The 18891-nt window shown below is 37.6% G+C and overlaps 1 protein-coding gene across 1 annotated transcript; it reads right to left on the reverse strand.

Moving 5' to 3' along the window:
• Window positions 1-1604: 1604 nt before the first annotated feature.
• On the reverse strand, window positions 1605-18458 carry LOC108982378 (CCR4-NOT transcription complex subunit 11). The gene is made up of 12 exons (XM_018953735.2): window positions 18145-18458; window positions 16351-16461; window positions 15036-15122; window positions 14102-14155; window positions 13740-13885; window positions 13450-13600; window positions 13243-13380; window positions 7083-7154; window positions 6896-6969; window positions 6643-6784; window positions 3211-3289; window positions 1605-2014 (listed from the first exon to the last, which is right to left on the reverse strand). The coding sequence occupies exons 1-12, from the start codon at window positions 18298-18300 to the stop codon at window positions 1917-1919; spliced, it is 1308 nt and encodes a 435-aa protein (XP_018809280.2). The 5' UTR covers window positions 18301-18458; the 3' UTR covers window positions 1605-1916.
• Between the last annotated feature and the right edge of the window lie 433 nt (window positions 18459-18891).

Here is an 18891-nt window from a genome sequence, read left to right on the forward strand (position 1 = left end):
AAGCCTGGGAGATTTTCATGAATTCCTTCGTATATTCATTAGTGAGGTATGGTGTATTTATACACATACAAGAGAGAATCAAATCTGTTACAAAAAGGCAGAGGTATTCCCGACAATAAACAAAACCTAACTTCTAGAGTATTCTAAGCCTATTTACAGTAAATGAATAAATTATTAAGTGATAAAATGTTATATGCTAATACTACTCAATACAAACTCAAATTAGCTCGGTTAATAATCGTGTTGTTTTCAACTCAACTAGCTTAGTCGTGAATTGAACTGACTGGCCTATTTATTTGATACTCAATAGTATATTATTTGTAAAATAGCTGGCTTGTTTTGACTACCGCAAATTATGCTTAGAATTCAAAAAAATTGTACTTTTTGAAATTATGATACATTCGTAATCTCATGGATGGTGCAAAGGATTGACGTATGCATATGAGTTCCGAGGAAGCAAATGAGGATAATAATGTGAAGAGTCATATGATAATTACATGATTGAAGCAAACCGATCATATAATTAACAGCTTCTATTTAATGCCTCTTACATCATGTCAAACTCTGAGGGCTTATTTGAGTGAACAACTGTTTTAAAATATTTTCAAATTAATTCACTATTATTTACAAACTATTCAATACTATTCACAAATTATTTCATTACGATATTCATAATATCAAAACGAGCCATGAGTCTCCGTAAATGTACAATTAGAAAGAAGACTCTATTCGGAAATTTCTGTTTTCCCCATGTTTTTGCTACACCTTCTCATTGGCACCATCATTTTTCACTTCAAAAAATTAGTTTATTGGAGCATTTTGTAAAACCATAGACCCAAGCAAACCAGTAATAGCATCACTGCTTTGCAGAATTTAATGTTCGGTAGAATTTTTAGATGGACCTTGGATCAATTCTGAATAGACAAACCAACACCTAATAGGCCACGAAGAAATTCAGCCATCGCCTATTCAGACCAGTCAATGCCATTTATCCCACAACATTTTTGTTTTTCCTAACTGAAGATTTTGAGGATGAGGACACCAGTCTCTTCTATTAACATATCAAGCAATAAACTGCAGTGCACCACCAACTACTATCTCCAATGGTGGTACCACAATTCATACGACCTATAAAATCCTCATTGCAGAAAATGGGTGGAGACCACTTTTTGTCCCAAAATCCGATTTAATTTTCTGTTGTGATGAAGTATTTGTTAGGAAACGCACTCCCTCCTCATGTATCTTGATTAGGGATGTAATTGATCTAGTTCAATCTAATTTTAGACATTTTGAATAACCAAACTAGTATCCATCGATTTTGAAAATTTAATAATCGATACCAGACCGATTAACTGCCTAAACCAGAACTTCCAAATTTACAGATAAAAAAATTATACTCAAACAAAAATTTAGCAAGTAATATTTTATAATTTTTGGCTAAAAAGTTATAAAATTACAATTTATACGTTAATATCAAAATTCAAATATTATATTAAAAATATAAGATTAATTTATCTTATATCATAAATCAAATATTATATTAAAACTTTTAACATGAAGAAAAAAATCAGATTACACCAAATCCTTCGTTTACCAAAGTAGAAGGCAAACAAAGAGTTCAAGCATGAGGTAATTTTATAGCAGATGGGGTAAATTCCTGTATAACTATACTGTTGTACAAAGGTATATGGGGTAAATTTCAACATGCATGCATGCCAAACTCGTCTTATTATCTTTTAAGCATGAACTGGTACAATAATGGTGGATCACGCGCGCGCGCAGAGAGAGAGAGAGGGAAACACTCTGCACTCTAATTGATAGTGTTTTTTTATCTACATGTAAAGAACAACAAAAGGAAAGGAAAGGAAAGCTAATTATTTAGTCCAAGAAAACTACGGCCAACAAAAAGGATCAATTCATTCCAAGGTCTTGAGAAGCCTAAATAAAGCAGCTGCTTCCCTAATACGCGAGAATTCAATGCAGAAAGCTTGAACTTCGATGAAAAGATCTTTGACTGCAAGGATGACAAACCACCGAGAGAAATCAGCAAACCATCTTATTGTTACACATCATAGTTATTCAATGATTTATGCTTACAAAGGCATACAGCACATCAAAACAGGTTAAAATCCCCACAGTTTTACTCTAGTTAACAACAGTACATTGGTCAAAGATCTTACGGTATGATGGCATTTAGAAGATGTCCGGAAATCAGGTCCTCATACCCCCAAGTTCAAACCCCACTCATAAAAATATAACAGTATAGTTATACAGAAACCTGTCATATTTGTACAGAATCGTGAACTTCTGAACTAAACGCATGGTCAGTTGCCCCCAAAATTTCCGATAGTGATAACTCGACATCTCTTCAGATGGCAATATTTTTTTTAATTTTTTTTATCGGTAAACAAATTTTTATCGATTAAAAGAGATAAATTTGTAAAGATTCTTTAGAAATTTTGATCAGACAACAATTTGTATCATTAGTTATTATGACACAATTACTTATCTAACAATCTTTAGTGAAATTTCAATAATTAAAAAAATAGCATTCCATTTTTTTTCTAAAGATTTTTTGAATATATCCCTCGAGGACAATAGCTTAATTCAAAATTACACCTCTTTCAAACATGTTATGACTATACATTCTGGATTTAGATTCTGTCACGAACTCTAGGACTTAGTGGAAAGAGAGAGATTCAAGAAGTTGACCCCAAAACATTTATAGCTGCTCGAGTGAATTTTTCCGGCACCATTCATTGCTCAATACATGTTATGGGACCCACTTCATGTCTCTATCTCTCTCTAGGCCCTAGAGTTCAGTCAAGAACAAAAGGGGATCTCTATCCATTCATTCTACACCCAATGTCATCATCCACAGTTGCATCCACAATTTGTTACTAGCCAGTTGCCAACATGCTTCCAATTTCCATGACACAGTTTTTCAACCCAAAGATGAAAACAGCTATATTATCAAGATTTTGACATTATTGCACCCTAAATTTCATCATGCATGAATTTTGGTATCTGCTACACACCTACCTTGTTTCTTTCCATTTCTGCAATCCATTCACCATTTGAATCTTGTTTTTTAATGCCCAAGCGGCCAAAGGTTACTTTTGCGACACTAAAGTTTAAATGGTGATTCGCACATTCAACTTGCCTGAAGATAAATAGTAGTTCAAGCTGCAAATAAGTTAGAGCACTCACCATTGATGATATTATTTCGGATAAGGCTTTGGAGGAAAACACAAACAAGTCTCACAAGTCTGTTCTGCATGTACTTATCCTGGGGAAAAAAGAATGCTTCAAATTTTATAGCGTACCCATGGCAAACCCTATAAATTAATAGAAACATCTAAGTAATGCAAACACTAAGCATTAAATTCCTAATTCCCCTCTCGACAGTTGAGATACGGATTCAAAACAACAGATTGTTCTATTTTGGAAAACGATTCTTACTCCATTTTCCTATACAACTTTTACAGCTTGGTATGGCTACTAATGTTATATAAAGTAAATAAAGCTGATTATATGAAATTGCCGTGTACCACTCGTACAAACCCAGGCATTTGGGGTGCATGAATGCCAGGGAGATGACAAAATATACTGTCATCTCTTTGACATTAGATCTCATAATATTCATTCCATTCCAATGCATGCATTGGAATCCATGTGAAATGGAGTTGAACAAAACTGTCAGAACAGGTTCAATACAATAGATCTATGTTGGAAAAACTCCATTCTTACTCCATTTTCCTACAGAACTTTTATACCGCATGGCATGGCTACTAAGAAGTCAGTGACAACCCGGTTCAATATTCTAAGGTTGGAATGCGTATAATTTTATTGGGCATAAATGAGGTTTAATGGGCTATTTTGGATAAGCACACGACATAATTTATTGGGGATGACTAGGAATTTTTATTAGGCCTAAAAGTTTATTTTAAAACCCGTTAAGGTTTAGTGGATGATTTTGGATGGTATTAATGGGCCAATATTTTTGGGAAACCCAATTGAGATTTAGTAGATAATTTTGAATAGGTCGCAAGCCCAAAATTTGTTATGGTGGGTTAGGAAAATTTTATTGGGCTCAATAATTAGATTAAAGCCCATTTAATATTTTATGGACCAAGAGAGCCTATATTTAATTGGCATTAGGCCCAAGAATTTATTTAAAAGCCCAAAATCACTTATTGGACAAGTTGGGCTCATTTTGAAATTTAAGATTCGCCTGTTTAAGTGACTTAGCCCATGAAATTATAGGCAAGCCTTAGAAGTTAGTTGGACCCTTAAAATTACCCAACCCATTTGCTTGAGCACAGGCCAGATTACCCAACGTCCAGACCCAAGAACAAACATATAAATATGTATATGTTTCAGCCCGACAGTCTCATTCATCACTTACCATCTTCAACCTAGGGCTAGGGTTGCTGCACCAAACTCCTCAGAACACGGCTCAGCTGTTGTCTTGTTGCAGCCCTATAGTTTCTCTCCACCACAAGTCATCGCAGCAACCACCTCCCCTCAAACCCCCTATCACATGGAACAGCAAGTCGCACCAAGCTACGGACCAACCCCGACATCTCTCCACACGAGCATCACCACACGACCACCGCGCGCACAACCTTCACGGTTTCTTCCCCCACAGCCCAAGGCCAAGCCACTGGCAGCACACGTCCAAGAACCATCCTCCACACCAACAACCTCTCCTCCATCGTCAAAGAACCCAGACCACTCCCTTGAAACAAAGTGTAGAGTGCACCAAGGGTCTAAACCCCCAAGCCTCCACATCTCGGCCACCGCCCACCCCCTGTTTTGCACCCATCAAAACAGAGCACCGTCACACATCCTCTCCTCCACACCATAGCAGCCATGGAGAGCCGATTTTGTACATTGCTCCATTGACAGCTGCCTCTCTTCCACCCCATGCCAGCTTGCAAGGCGGAACACCACCAAAGACCCACCTCTACTCTGACGCCACCCAGCTCCACCCATAGTCACAACCAACCCTTCTCTCGATGAAGCTCTTTATCTCCCTCTCCATGCGGTAACCTCTCCTTCTCTCTCTCTCTCTCTCTCTCTCTCTCTCTCTCACCATACTAGCACCACAGAGGAGCAAGCCATTCGTGCACCAACAAGCAACAACCTTCCTCTCCATAGTGAACCCGTAGATTTACGCTACGAGGCAAGTGGCATGATCATACCCTTCCACGTATGTACAGTAAATGACATGTCTTTTGTAAAAAACATTATGCATACATGCCCTTCATTGGAAGCCCCTTTTTACATACCAAGTAATGATATGATGAAAGTGAGTTTCAATATAATGTTAATATATGTTTTACATGCATTATAATATGTTTTCATTTATGATTACAATAAGCTAGGTTATTATGTGTTCTGCATGCATCATGGGCAAGAAAGATAAAAGATAAATTATGAACGAAGTTTTAAGAATGGCTATAAGAGATGCATAGTACCAGTGCAGTTATGGATGGTTGTGCAAGCCACAGACCTAAGCGCGGTCCACCATAGTATGCAATAATAAGTTAGGCGGTTCCCCTTGTAGCCACAGGCAATGGAACCGGTGCACAACCTTGCACACGGGGGTTAAGGTGTTTTGGCCATTAAAAAAAGGAAGATACAAGTTTAATGAGTTATGCATTGTACATGTTACATGTTTATGTTAGTAAAAGTATTAAGCACGCATGCTTTCAAGAAAATCCTATGTTTATTATATTTATTGTATGATGTACTACTTATACTTTTTTTTTATATATTTTAACCACTTCAGGTGAGGATCTTTATGAGGATGGAGTTGTGGGACAAGACTTGCCCAAGAAGGCAAGGCAGAGGCCTAGATCATGTATAAAGCTTTTAAGTTATGATTTTTATAATACAAAGTCTGAGAAATTTTAATAAGTGCTTCCGCATATTCTCTTTGATATTTTCAGTAATAAAGAATGACCCTATTTATTATATGGAATCTTTTGTACCTGGCAGTTAAGAAGAGAAAAAAAATTTTAATTTGAGATCAGTAGCACTTTGGTTCCCCTAGGTTTCTACAAATCATGTTATCCTTAACCGTAGGGGGATGGGGTGTTACAAAGTCATATAAAGCGAATAAAGTTACTTATATGAATTGCCACAAGTACCACTTGCACATACCCATGCATGAATGCCGTTGAGATGACAAAATAAACTGCCATCTCTATGCAATGGATCTCGAAACATTCATTATTGTTTCGATGCATACATGGTAATCATATGACATGGCATAGACAATATACATACATACATACACACGCGCGTGCGTGTGCGCACACACACACACACACATATCCAGGATATAAATGTTAAAAAAAACCAGGATAAGTGGACAACCATGAGAACAAGTAGTCATTTCCTATTCTTATACCTATGAGCAACCAAATAACCTTTGTAATAGTTGGATACGATAATCCATGGCTCAATTACATTTTGAAGCCTCTGAGCGGACCAAAACCCCTACCCTTCTAATCTAGTCAAGCAGCCATCAGAAGCAAATGGTTACATCTTTTGCTACCAAACAACAGCTCTACCATGCTCTAAATATAATTTGTAGAAAATAACATGCTTAACAGCCACAAGATTAAGTACCTTGATGTTCTCGCAAGATGATATACAGTTAGTTATGTACATGCGTATGAACTCAGAGGGAAGTTCAACTGTGGTTGTAAGCCTGTTAACAACTTCCATGGAGTGTAGACTCATGTCCATATTGACAAGCACTGTAAAATATCTGCATACAGGGATTCAAATCAAGAAATGAAAAATGAAAATAAATCTTGAATGCCAGGAGGTGCATCAGCACAGCAAAATAAACACACAAAATCAATACACCAAGACGTACTCCGCAATTTCAGGGGAATTTATCAATTTGGTGAGAACTTCAACTGCAATTAGAGGATTATTCTCCACCAGTGCCTGGTTTAAAAAATAAAGAATAATAAAGAATAATCATATAAGGCATAGCTACTCATACCAACAGTCCAGGAAAAAAAACTGTTTGATTACATAAACACTACATAAACACGTACTGGTAACTTTCTCGGTGTCAGTCCACAATGATACACGAGCTTTGGGTCATTTGCCAACTCCACCAAGACTTGCTGCACAATGAAAATGGACGTACACAAAAACATCAAAATAATTAATGCAACAGAATGAAAAGAAAATGAAGCCCATAGTTTTCACATTAAAAATTGATGTGAAGCCTAACAAGCCAACCAAATCTACTTATTACTTGAAATTACTACCTTCAAGTAAACTGTTAAGATCAAAGGATATTAGACAAGTTTCTCCTTTATTCACTCTTATAAAAAAATCATTTTGTAGCTACCGAGGGATTGGATCTTCCCTCACTAGAATTTTCCAAAAACTTTCAAAGAGACAACTAACAAAGCCCCGCCCTGCCTTTTCTTTCCTCCAGTGGTAACAGGCATAGCAAGGATAAGGTGCATCCCTTTTTTTTTTTTGATAAGTAAAAATATTATATATATCAAAAGGAGAAACCAAGTACACTGAATATATACAAGAAAACACCTTGCCCAAAATGACCCAAAAAGCCCGTGAAAAAACAACTTTTAAGGTGCATCCTCACTCATGGAAGTTGCATATGACAACTTTTAAAACCTTCTACATGTAAGGAAAATTACTTCACAGCTAAATTCTCACCACCCCATGGCATAGATACCTAATGACATGCTTGAATAGGAGGAAAAGGATAATCAATTTTTTCTAAGTCTTTTTTTTTATATATAAGTAAACGATTGTATTAATAAGAATAGACATAGCCCAAGTACATAAGATGATATACAAGAGGTAACACCTATCTAGGAAGAAACAAAGGATACAAGAAAGTCATGAACATCGAGACCATTAAAGTATACAGCTATGGCCCATAAAAATAGAGTTCTAATAAGAAGAGATCTAAGTTCCTCTATTGTGCGCTCATTGTCTTTGAACGTTCGGTCATTTTGCACCTGCTACAAACACCACAGAATATATATAGGAACCATCTTTCACACGGCTTTGATTTGTGGGATACCTCTTAGATTGTCCAGCTGGCCAACAGCGTTGCCACTGAGGCGGGCATAACCCAAGCTAAATCTAATCTACAAAAAAGTTCATCCCATAACACTAGCAAGCTCACAATGCAGTAAGAGATGATCCACAGTCTCGCCAGTTTTCTTACACATACAACACCAATCTACTATGATCACCATGCATTTTTGCAAGTAATCCGTGTCAAAATCTTACTTAGAGAAGTTGGCCAAGCAAAAAATGCCGCTTTGGGAGGTGCCTTGTTTAGCCAAATCCTTCTACATGGAAACTGAATGTTTTGCGACTGTGTGAGAGACATATAGAAAGAGTGAACCAAGAATGTGCCTTTAAATGCAGAGGTACCCACCATAGCAAGTCAACACCTTGAGTGCTCGATGTCATGGAATACAAGAGACTAAAAACTTCCTCAAAGGTGCCAACTTCCCAATCTTGGGCCACCTTATTGAAGTTGATGTTCCATTGGACTAGATCCCCAAATATCACATAAGATCAGCCACTGAAGCTTCTTTCTCACTTGCAACACGGAAAACTGAAGGAAAGGATTCCTTTAGGGCTTCAACATGGAAAGCTTCTTTCTCCCTAGTGTACCACTCTCCCCAAATTTCCAAAGCACACCTCCATATTTGAAGGCAATCACCGTCTTCCATAGGGCTTCCAATTTCATATTTATAGCCACAATCATTTCCCAAGTAAGGCCCGATTGAAAATCCTTAGATTTCTGATTCTCAAGCCATCAGATGAGATTGAGGAGCATACCTTATCCCAACTGACTAGGTGGAATTTGAATTCATCCCACATGCCACTACATAGGAAATAACGATGAAGTTTCTCAATCGGGGTCACCACACTTGCTGAAATTGGGAATAGAGATAAGAAATACGTTAGTAAATTAGACAAGGAACTCTTGATTAAGGTGATCCTACCACTTTTCGACAAGTACAATCTCTTCCAACCTGCCAATCTACGTCCTATCTTTTCAATCATTGTATCCCATATTGATTAAGCCCTTGAACCAACCCCCAACAAAAGACCAAGGTAATTTATAGGAAGAGAGGAGACCTTACATCCAAGAGTGACACCAAGTATTGGATGTTACGAACATTGCCAACTGACACCAACTCTGATTTGTTAAAATTCACTTTCAAACCCGATGCCGCTTCAAAACAGAGTAGAAGTGCCCTCAATGCACAAATCTGGTCTTGGTCTGCCTCACAAAATATTAATGTATCATCTGCAAACAAGTGAGAAATGTTAAGAGTACCCCTATTGGGGTAACCAACCGAGAATCCAGTCATGAATCCATGAATAACCAATGTTGAGATCATTATGCTAAGTGCCTCCATGACAATAACGAAGAGTGGGGCCAATGAATCTCCTTGTCTTAGGCCTCGAGAGCTATTTAAGAAACCAACTGGGCTACCATTCACCAAAACTGAAAATTTCGTTGTTGATATGTACCATCTGATCCACGAACACCATTTCTCCCCAAAATCACACCTCCCAAGTAGTTAAAGTAAAAAGTCCCAATTAACATGCACCACGCCTCTAACCCGGCCCTCCTGTAACCTCTCTAACTCTTGTAACTCCAACATGGATTTCTTTCATTCACCTATGGGCTATGTCACCAAAGGAGAGTGTTCCAAAGTTTTAGATCATTTTTTAAAGTTTTTAGTTTACCTGCAAAGATAAAGATAGGGGTGCCATGAATCTGATAAAAGGAGCACAATTGCCTGACTCTATCCACCAAAATTTCAATTTTCAGCCACATATTTTCGAACTTAAAGTAACGACGCCCTTCTCGGATAGCATCATAGTCCAACAATATAGGAAAATGATCCGAACAACGACGAGACAACCTCTTTTGACATGCACCTGGATAATGAATTTCCCACTTCGATAAGACGAAAAATCTATCCAATCTAGACCATGTCTGATTATTGGACCATGTGAATGTTCTCCCCATGAGAGGAATGTCCACTAAACTCCAGTCGAAAATACACTCTGAGAATTCTAACATTGCTGCACCATGGAAGGTCCCACCAGCTATGAATTCCAGCTAATCATTTCCATAAAAACCTTTTGGTGCTGTCCAAAATTGGCCTATAGATAGCAGCAAAAGCCCACAAGAAGTTATATTACACACTCCTAGAGGAACATGCCATTGTGAACTCCCCTATGAATTCCTCTATTTTCTCCATCACTCTTCTATCCCACATCACTAGAACACCTCCTAAAGTCCCATCCAGTGCTATATAAGCCCAATCCACAGATGAACAGCTCCAGATACTTTGTACAATTCTTCTTGTAATAGATTTCAACTTAGTTTCCTATAAACATACTATGTTTGCCTTCCACTTACGAAGGAAATTTTTTATACGAAGACGCTTATTGGCCTCGTTGAGCCCTCGGACATTCCAAGAAACAATTTTGGGCTTCAAAAAGAAGACGCTAGCCCCTTCCCTTTAGATCTTTCTTGGCTTGAGCTACCCTCATAATTAAGAGACCACGTTAGTCTTTGTAGCTCCCTCTGGTTTTTGGACCTAGATTTTTTAAGTTGATTATGACCCACTTCAATGGCAATGAAACAAAGCCATAAATTGTTCCTAAAATCCCTCGCATTCCAACCCCACACAACATTGAATTTCCTTCACCTTGTGAAAAACCCAATTAGAGACACCAGATTGGGTTGGTAACAAACAGTTAAGGGGTATGGGCTCCCCATCTCTAGAAGCCCATTGAGAGCCCATCAGCATCCCCATTTCCTCCTCCACAAAGATATTCCTCAATCCTATTTAGAGAGGCCCTGCAATGGGACAAGCATCTGTAAAGGTTCAACAACTCCCTTGTCGCTTCCAGGGAGGGAAAACTAGTCGGAGTAAGCATCTTGCCCCTCCAATGTCTGGTGAAGAGCCTCCGCCGGAAGATTAACACCATCCCTGCTGTTTGTCGGCATTTTTTGGCTAAGATACACTGGAGATCCAGTCGCTCAATGGTAAGGAGACTTCCATATCTCTTTCGGTGCTTGTTGCCAACAGCTCCTCCACCGTCGTCGTCACCCTTTGGGCTAGCGTCGAGTGTTCCTCGACCATTCGCAAGAAGGTCGGAGCCTTTTCTGGCAAGGATGCCAAACACTCGCTGGTGGAAGGTCGTGGACCACCTCACTCTCTAATTCGCCAAACGAGCTGGATTCCCATTTCCTTTCCTCCGTTTTGCCCCATGGGCTGAGGCCTGACAAAGTGGTCCACTCTGCTTGGTCCATGCGGGTTACTAAGGTTGCGTTTGGATGTTGAGCTGAATTGAGATGAGTTGATTTCTTTATGAATAATGGTGAGTTTAGTGAGACCCATCTAAGTTGAGTTTAGATGAGTCTATGTGAAGTTGAAAAAGATTGTAGGTCCCACATATAAAAAGGTCTTGAGTTGAATGATGTTTAGTGATTTGAAAAACTGTGTTTGGATGTTTGGTTGGGCTTAAATTTGAACTCAACTAAGGCTATGTTTGGATGTTGAGCTAAGTTGAATTCTCTATGAATATTAGTAGGTTGAAATGATGGAGTGAGTTCTATGGTACCCATCTAAAATGAGTTTAGATGTGTTTGAATGTTAATATGAGTTTAGATGTATTTAGGAAAAGTTGAAAAAGGTTGTGTATCCCACGTGTAAGAGGTATTGAGTTAAAAAAGATTGTGAATCTCATGTGTAAAAAGGTTTTGAGTTGAGATGAGTTTGATTTGACAGTTGAGTGTTTAGATGTTAGAAGAGGTCTAAATCTGAACTAAACTCGATCAAGGAACCAAACGCAGCCTAAGGCCTCATTTGTTTTTACAGATGAGAGGAGTTGAGACTAAAGTTAAAAATTGAATAAAATATTGTTAGAATATATTTTTTTAATATTATTTTTGTTTTGAGATTTGAAAAAGATAAATTGTTTATTTTATTTTGTATGAGAATTTGGAAAATATATGATTAAATGAGATGAGTTGAGAAAAGTTGTGAAAACAAATGAAACCTAAGACTCTCCTCACAGTTTGCTACCTTCTTGTTGTACCAACTGAGCCCAAGTCCATTTGACCCTTTTTGAGCTGCCCTCATCTATTAAGTTCAGGTTCCTCCAAGCCCAGGCTCATACCAAGGCCTCTTTTCTCCAAGCCCAAACCCATGACTCTTTTTTCCTCTTCACAACGTATCAAAAAGTCCACTATCCTAAAGCGCGCACAGTTGCTCCTTCACGTTCAGTAGCGTACTATGTACTCCCCCTGCCAGGCACAACAGGCCTACCACCGCCACATTTCCACTACGCAACGCCTGTCCCTATGGTACGAGGAGCTCTGCCATACCCATGTCCATTGCCCAGACTTGCAAAGGCTCCTCTCGAAGCTTCCCTGACTCTGCCTCCACTCTTGTCACTGGGTTGCATCGGCTTCATAGTTGCCTCCAGAACCTCCCTATAAGAGCGATTTTACAGTTGAAGCACCACCACCAAAGGTGCTCTCCCTTTGTTGTGGTTAAGGCCTCTTCCTTCATTTGCGAAATCCCACAGCGTCTCCATCATCATCCTCCATCCCTTCCCCTCCACCTCTTCTGGTATGAAGATGAAACTGCGCCTGCTACCCTTACCGTATTCCACTATTGCCACGTATCAACCACAACTATTAGAGCACCTTGCGCTATGAAACTATGATTCCCTTCCTTACCTTGGTGTAGAAATTCTTTGCTTCTCCCTTCAAGCAATCTTACAATGCTTTAGCAAGCCACTGCATCATGGACAACCCCAGTCTTACCTTACTCATCACCTTCCAGCTTCTCTCAATAACGAGCAAGAAGCTACCCTCCCTTGATAATGAAAAAGCCTTCGATTCTATTAGTAAGTGTTTAGGAAACCCCATTGTAATCACCCCTACAACTCCAAACTCAATTGCAATCTCATCGTCGCAGACCACAGACCATCACCAAAGAGAAGAAAAAAAAAAAACACTTTTCATCATCTAAGCTTTGGTTGCACGGAGTGAAAGTCTTGGTTATTTTTTTTCTTTTGAGCCATTATGATAATGAATTCAATTTTGAACTGATAACAATACTAAAGGTGTATATCCACATAAAACATTACAATGTATTAAAAGTCGTAAATATGAACCTCTTGTTGTGGAGGCACAAGTGGTCCCTTCAAAGCTTTTGCAATTAAGTCTCTAACGGCTGCCCCTCTGCTAGTATCAACACACATACCATAGTCCCATAAAAGTTCATGATTCTCGTCAGGGTTGAGCCACACTAGCTGAAAAGGGTATGCAGGCATAAATTGAGTATAGCAATAAGCAAAACAAATCAACAATTAAACTCTTACCTCCCCCTCCTGTACCGGAAGCCTTGGTGGAAGAGGTCTGATCCACTGAGGATCTAATCCTTCCGGCGACAAGTTCCGCAACAGCCCAAGCACTGTATCTTCTCTATCTCCAGATCCAAGTTTAGGTTTGGCTCCAGGTTGCAGGTCAAACCTAAATATAACCCTCAATGTAAAGCGCACAAAGTAAAAATTGTGAAACTCGCATGAACATAAGTTCCTTGTGATGAAACCTTCAAGGTCAAAACAAAAACAAAAACAAAAAAAAGCTTCTCCATTGCTAAGAGTCATACTCGGGTGAGTTTGCATCACAACCAAGGGGTACATCAGGGTCTGGCACCAAACTTTTCACTGAACCATCCTTACACAAGCAATTATATGGTTCTGGAGGGATTTTAACACAGTACTGCTGCTGCAGCTGTTCATGTTTTGGAAAATCCTGACAGTTGAAAGAAAAAACAGAAGCAATAAAAGAAGTCGGTTACGAATAAAATTTGGAAAATTCTGTCAAAATCTTTGTCTCAGAAATGAGGATCCCTTGCATAAGCTTCACACGAGTTTACCCATTAAAATGTATAGAGAAAAAAAGGAGTTACTCATTAAAAGTTTCACTAGATACCTTCATCCATAATACTATTATATATGTCTAACTTACATGCAATGAAGAATCAAAACTGTTGACATAATCTGCAGCAGACTGTTTAAGAAACTGTGACAGAGAGAACCACATCAGAAATTCATAATCAGGGAAAGAATATTTTTTTTTTTTATTGTAATAATCAGGGAAAGAATCATATAACATTATAATATAACAAGCAACACCTATGTATGATTGCCTGGGCATACAAGAAAATCTATTTCAATCAACCAATGGAAAGTATTATAGAAAACCTAGAAGCATCCAAATCAGTTTTTTGGAGTTAAAAAATCTAAAACATACAAGCAAAATGTTATATCTAAGAACAATAATTTTGAGATGCATGAAACAAGTGAATTGGACTCATAAAGAGGATCATATCCAAGGGCAGCCACAATTCAATATGCTAATTTTCTTTTATCCATGATGGACATGGTAAGCTAAAAATGAACATCTATTAAGAATTCTGCAACTCCCACACCATAGCCATATCCATTTCTGAATATTGACATGCAAAAAAGCTAATTTCCTTGCCTCTTCACACAACAGAAATGTCAAGAGTTTCAGCAACCATAATGGGCATGCTAAGCTAAACAGAAACATCTATTAAGCATTCTTCACTCCCACAACTCATCCATATCCATTACCAAGTATTGACATGTGAAAAGATACACAAATCCATGCAACATAGCTGAGAAATCCAGAGTCCGTGATATGCCACTAAATTACCCCCAAGGAGCCCAAGAATCCAATAGGCAAGGGTGACGTACATAGTAGCTATAATTGAACCAAGCCAAATGTCATATTCATTTGCATCATTTGGTCACATGCCAAAATGACCAAAAGTTTGTCAATGTTCATAAACATATATCCTAATAAGAAACTTCTATACATAATGATTGACAAGACCATTCAATGCTACAAACAAAAGTACTAAATTCAGAAATAGAACCTCTTTGCCAGTACTGGAACCATCAGAACCTAGCAGCTGGAGAATAAATGTTCTCTCATACTTTTCAGCTTCATCTTCAGACGCAGCCTGTATGCCATAAGTAGAACCGCGCGCAAATAAAAAAAAAAAAAAGAGATCATACAGTTACTTTATTACCTAGATAAAGAACCTTAGTTAAGCCAGAGTAAATAGATGACAGTATATCAAAATACTTACATCAAAGGACATCAAACAAAATTTGTAGAAGTAAAGAGCCAAAGACCACAAGCTTATAAAAAAGATTGAACTCTCTTCTAAGTTCAACGCTACAATGACATCTGCTTAATCATGAGCCTGATTTGCTAACATAACCACCCAGATATGCCAAAATAAATATGTATAAACTGTGAAGAAAAAGAATATTGAGTACCAATATCTTACCAGAAATATCCATACTCGATGCAAATGAGGTCAATGCTGGTTCTTGTTTTATCAATAAATTTTAAGAAGCTCATGTCAAGGTCATTAATAAAGAACTTGACAGATATAAGTGGCTTACCAAACAAGGCAAATCCTTATTCCTTACTTAGGGACCTGGAATCATGGACCTTTAACAGAATACTAAAGAATTTGTTTAACTTCTTATAACATCCAGTCTACATTTTATATGGTTTTCAAGAGAAGTAGTCATTCAAAAAAACAGTTCACTAAATGCAAGGTTATAACATCTGTGTTCAGGGAAAACCATGCCTAAATTTTTGAAGGCATCACAAAAAGTCCATGGAAGTGAAAATAAAATCAAGCCCAACCCTCCAGTTTACTTCATCTCTTTCCTTTTCTATTCCTCACCTCACACCCATATTCCCACCATTTTTATAGGTAGATTTCCTATAGGAGTTTCTCTATTCCCATTGAAACCCTAAATGGTTTGTATAAGTCCTAGCATTGAAAGTGGTGTTTCTTCCAAAGATAAATAAAAAAAAATAGAAAATTAGTTATTTGGTTGACTAAATTTCTAATAATCCATTAATGAAACAGACCTGTATCAAGTTTATTTCTCCTTAATTGAAAAAATAGAAAAATTGTCATATGTTTTCAAAAGTTTTAGCTTAATCTGATAATAGAGAAAAATGGATCACGAGGATTTTCGGAGAAAAATGAGGCTCCAAAGAGAACATCTTATATATCTATGAACGTTATTTGTTGTTTTGAGCAAGAAATCAATAATTGATAACCTTGACTCAAAGAAAAAAATATTTCCACGATAAAATTGGCTGGGATGCTTTACTAAAATATTATTGAATTAGGATTTTAAACTAACACAACACTTCCTTACATCTACAATAAAGTTTATAAAAGGGTTTGCAGAAGATTTCTGTGAGGAATAAGCCTGATGAAGAATGGTGAATGCAACCAAACGTTGAGTTGAGTAAAGCATCTTTTTGTCCTGCAAGAATATAAGGCACTAGTTAGCAATTGATACATATAAATATTTAAGGAAAAGTACATTTACCTTAAGTGGTGAGACATAAAACACAAACTCCCTAAAATTTAGGTTGTAACACTTAACCCCCTCATGATCATGTTTTTCATTGTAATCAAAAAGCTTAACTTCTAAAAAAATTGTCCTTTATCAATCTATCTATACAGAATAATAGTGTGGGTGAATGCGTGTAACGAATTCGTGATGTGTCAAAGTGCAATTTTCCATGAACTAAAGATGTTGACTTTACTCTTGAAGCCTAACCACTAAGAGGTGTGCTACAGCTTAAACTTTTGGGGAATCTTTGTATTACATCACAACCATAAGGAATTAAAATGAATTATTCCCTGGTTTGGCTTGGGCCATGCCTAGAACAATAGTAGACCTTTCTAGATGGTAGCCCGTGAATTGCAGCAGTGTGGAAGATGGTTCTTACCTGTCTCGTATGGTGTATATGGAGACAAGAATGATAGAAACTTTCATCACTGGGAGGAGCTCAAAATTTTCTTTTTCAATACCCTCCTCCTTTGGACAGCCTCTATCGACTTTAATGGGCTTAAATTTTAGGAATTTTAGGAACTACTCCCTCTCCCCCCCCCCCCCCAAAAAAAAAAAAAAACAAACAACATAGACACGCAAAAATAGAGAAAGAAAACAATTTAATTGTTTAGAAGTTATGAAAGCATTGAGCAACTTAGACAAGGATGCAAACCAGATTCACTAGACCGATCCACTAAAAATAAAAACATGATCATGTACAGATGCAAAATTCAAGACCAATATATTGCAGAAGCGGCATCACGATACCAAAGTATAAGCTGCTAACAATCAGATAGCTAAGTATGCTAACAGTTTTATGCGCATCTTGTTTAAGAGGGACTTAATTTGCTATGAAGGCCCACCATTGAGGTTGAGGTAAAATTTTGGGTTTGGCATAACAAACCTTCTTTTTTTATCAGCACCGGGTGTCCGAGAACAAAATCCCGACTAATCCCGGGAGTACATAGGCCTTTGGCAAGGAATTTTCTGCAAGTGCACCATAGGTAATTCAAGGGGAAGTTCCCCTAGTTCAATAGCCCCTAGAAATTATTTGCACCCAAGAGGATTTGAACCTTAGACCTAGAGAGAGCAAACCACCAAGACCAAGGCCTTTACCACTTGAGCCAACCCCTAGGGGTTTGGCATAACAAACCTGCAACGATTATGGTATATCTAACACTAGACTCACACTACAAACTAAATAAAATATTCTACAATATTCATATCACAAACAACCAAGAGAAGAATCTTCGAACCTAGTCATTCCATACTTCTAAGATGGTATAACTGTGCATTTCAATAATTAGTGAAAAATCTTAATTTTCAGAATGAAATGATTTTCTACTCCAAAAATGAATACTCACCTGAATATTTGATCAAGGAACATGGTGAAGAAGTTAATATTGAAACCAAACTCTTTATAAAATATTGAAACTGATGAAGTTAATATTTCCGAGGATAAGTACCCACAAATCAAAGAATTAATAGTAAATCCAAAGTCTTTGATATTCTAGCAGCAAAAGTCCACGTAGAGTGTGAAAATGGCATTGAAAAATCATAAAACCCTAGCCCTAAAATAAAACAGGAAATAGATTGTGGGGACATTGCCTGTAAGAGAAAGACAAGGGAAGAGCAGGCGACGAAGTGGCGGGCACTAGGAAGCTTGGACTTGAAGTCGGACGCGATCTCGTCCAACGGCCTTTGCTCCGCTTTCAGCAGAGTGTAGATCGTCATTGACTCTTCAGTGTTCAGCGTCTTCATCATCTCCTTTCGCCCTTTTCCTTCAAAACGGAACAGAAAGAAAAAGAAGATCTGTGTTCTTATAGTCACTACACGGTGCCGAATTCTACTACTGACCTTTGAAACCGGCGGAGAGAGAGGGGGGAGAGAGAGAGAGAGCGAGGTTTAGATTATCTACAATCATCATCATGATGCTCTTTTTTAGACTTGTTTTGGAGTCTACCGGATGAATGATTTTTTATCTTCTTTTTTTTTTTTTTCTCCAATAAGCATGTGGATATTGAAAAACTAATACCAACAAAATGATATTATCATTTGTCTTATTTTTTTAAATTTTGTATTAAATGAATGATAGATAATAAAAATAAAAAATAATTTTCTAATTATTTTAAATCAAATTAGAGGATATGGAAATAATGATGAATAAAAGATTTAAAATTGAGAGTGTTACCGTCGTATTTCATGCGCTTTTGAGTCACATTCTAGCAACTCGAGTATTTAAAGTTGGGTCTACAAAAACGAAGAATAAGGAAACTGGGAGAGGGAGGTCATAGGGTCGAGGAGTCCTCGATACCAAAATCAATAAAATATTTTGGAAGTTTGTAAATAATGAGA

This window comes from Juglans regia, chromosome 6 (genome assembly GCF_001411555.2).
Source record: "Juglans regia cultivar Chandler chromosome 6, Walnut 2.0, whole genome shotgun sequence".
NCBI classification, from domain to species: Eukaryota; Viridiplantae; Streptophyta; class Magnoliopsida; order Fagales; family Juglandaceae; genus Juglans; species Juglans regia.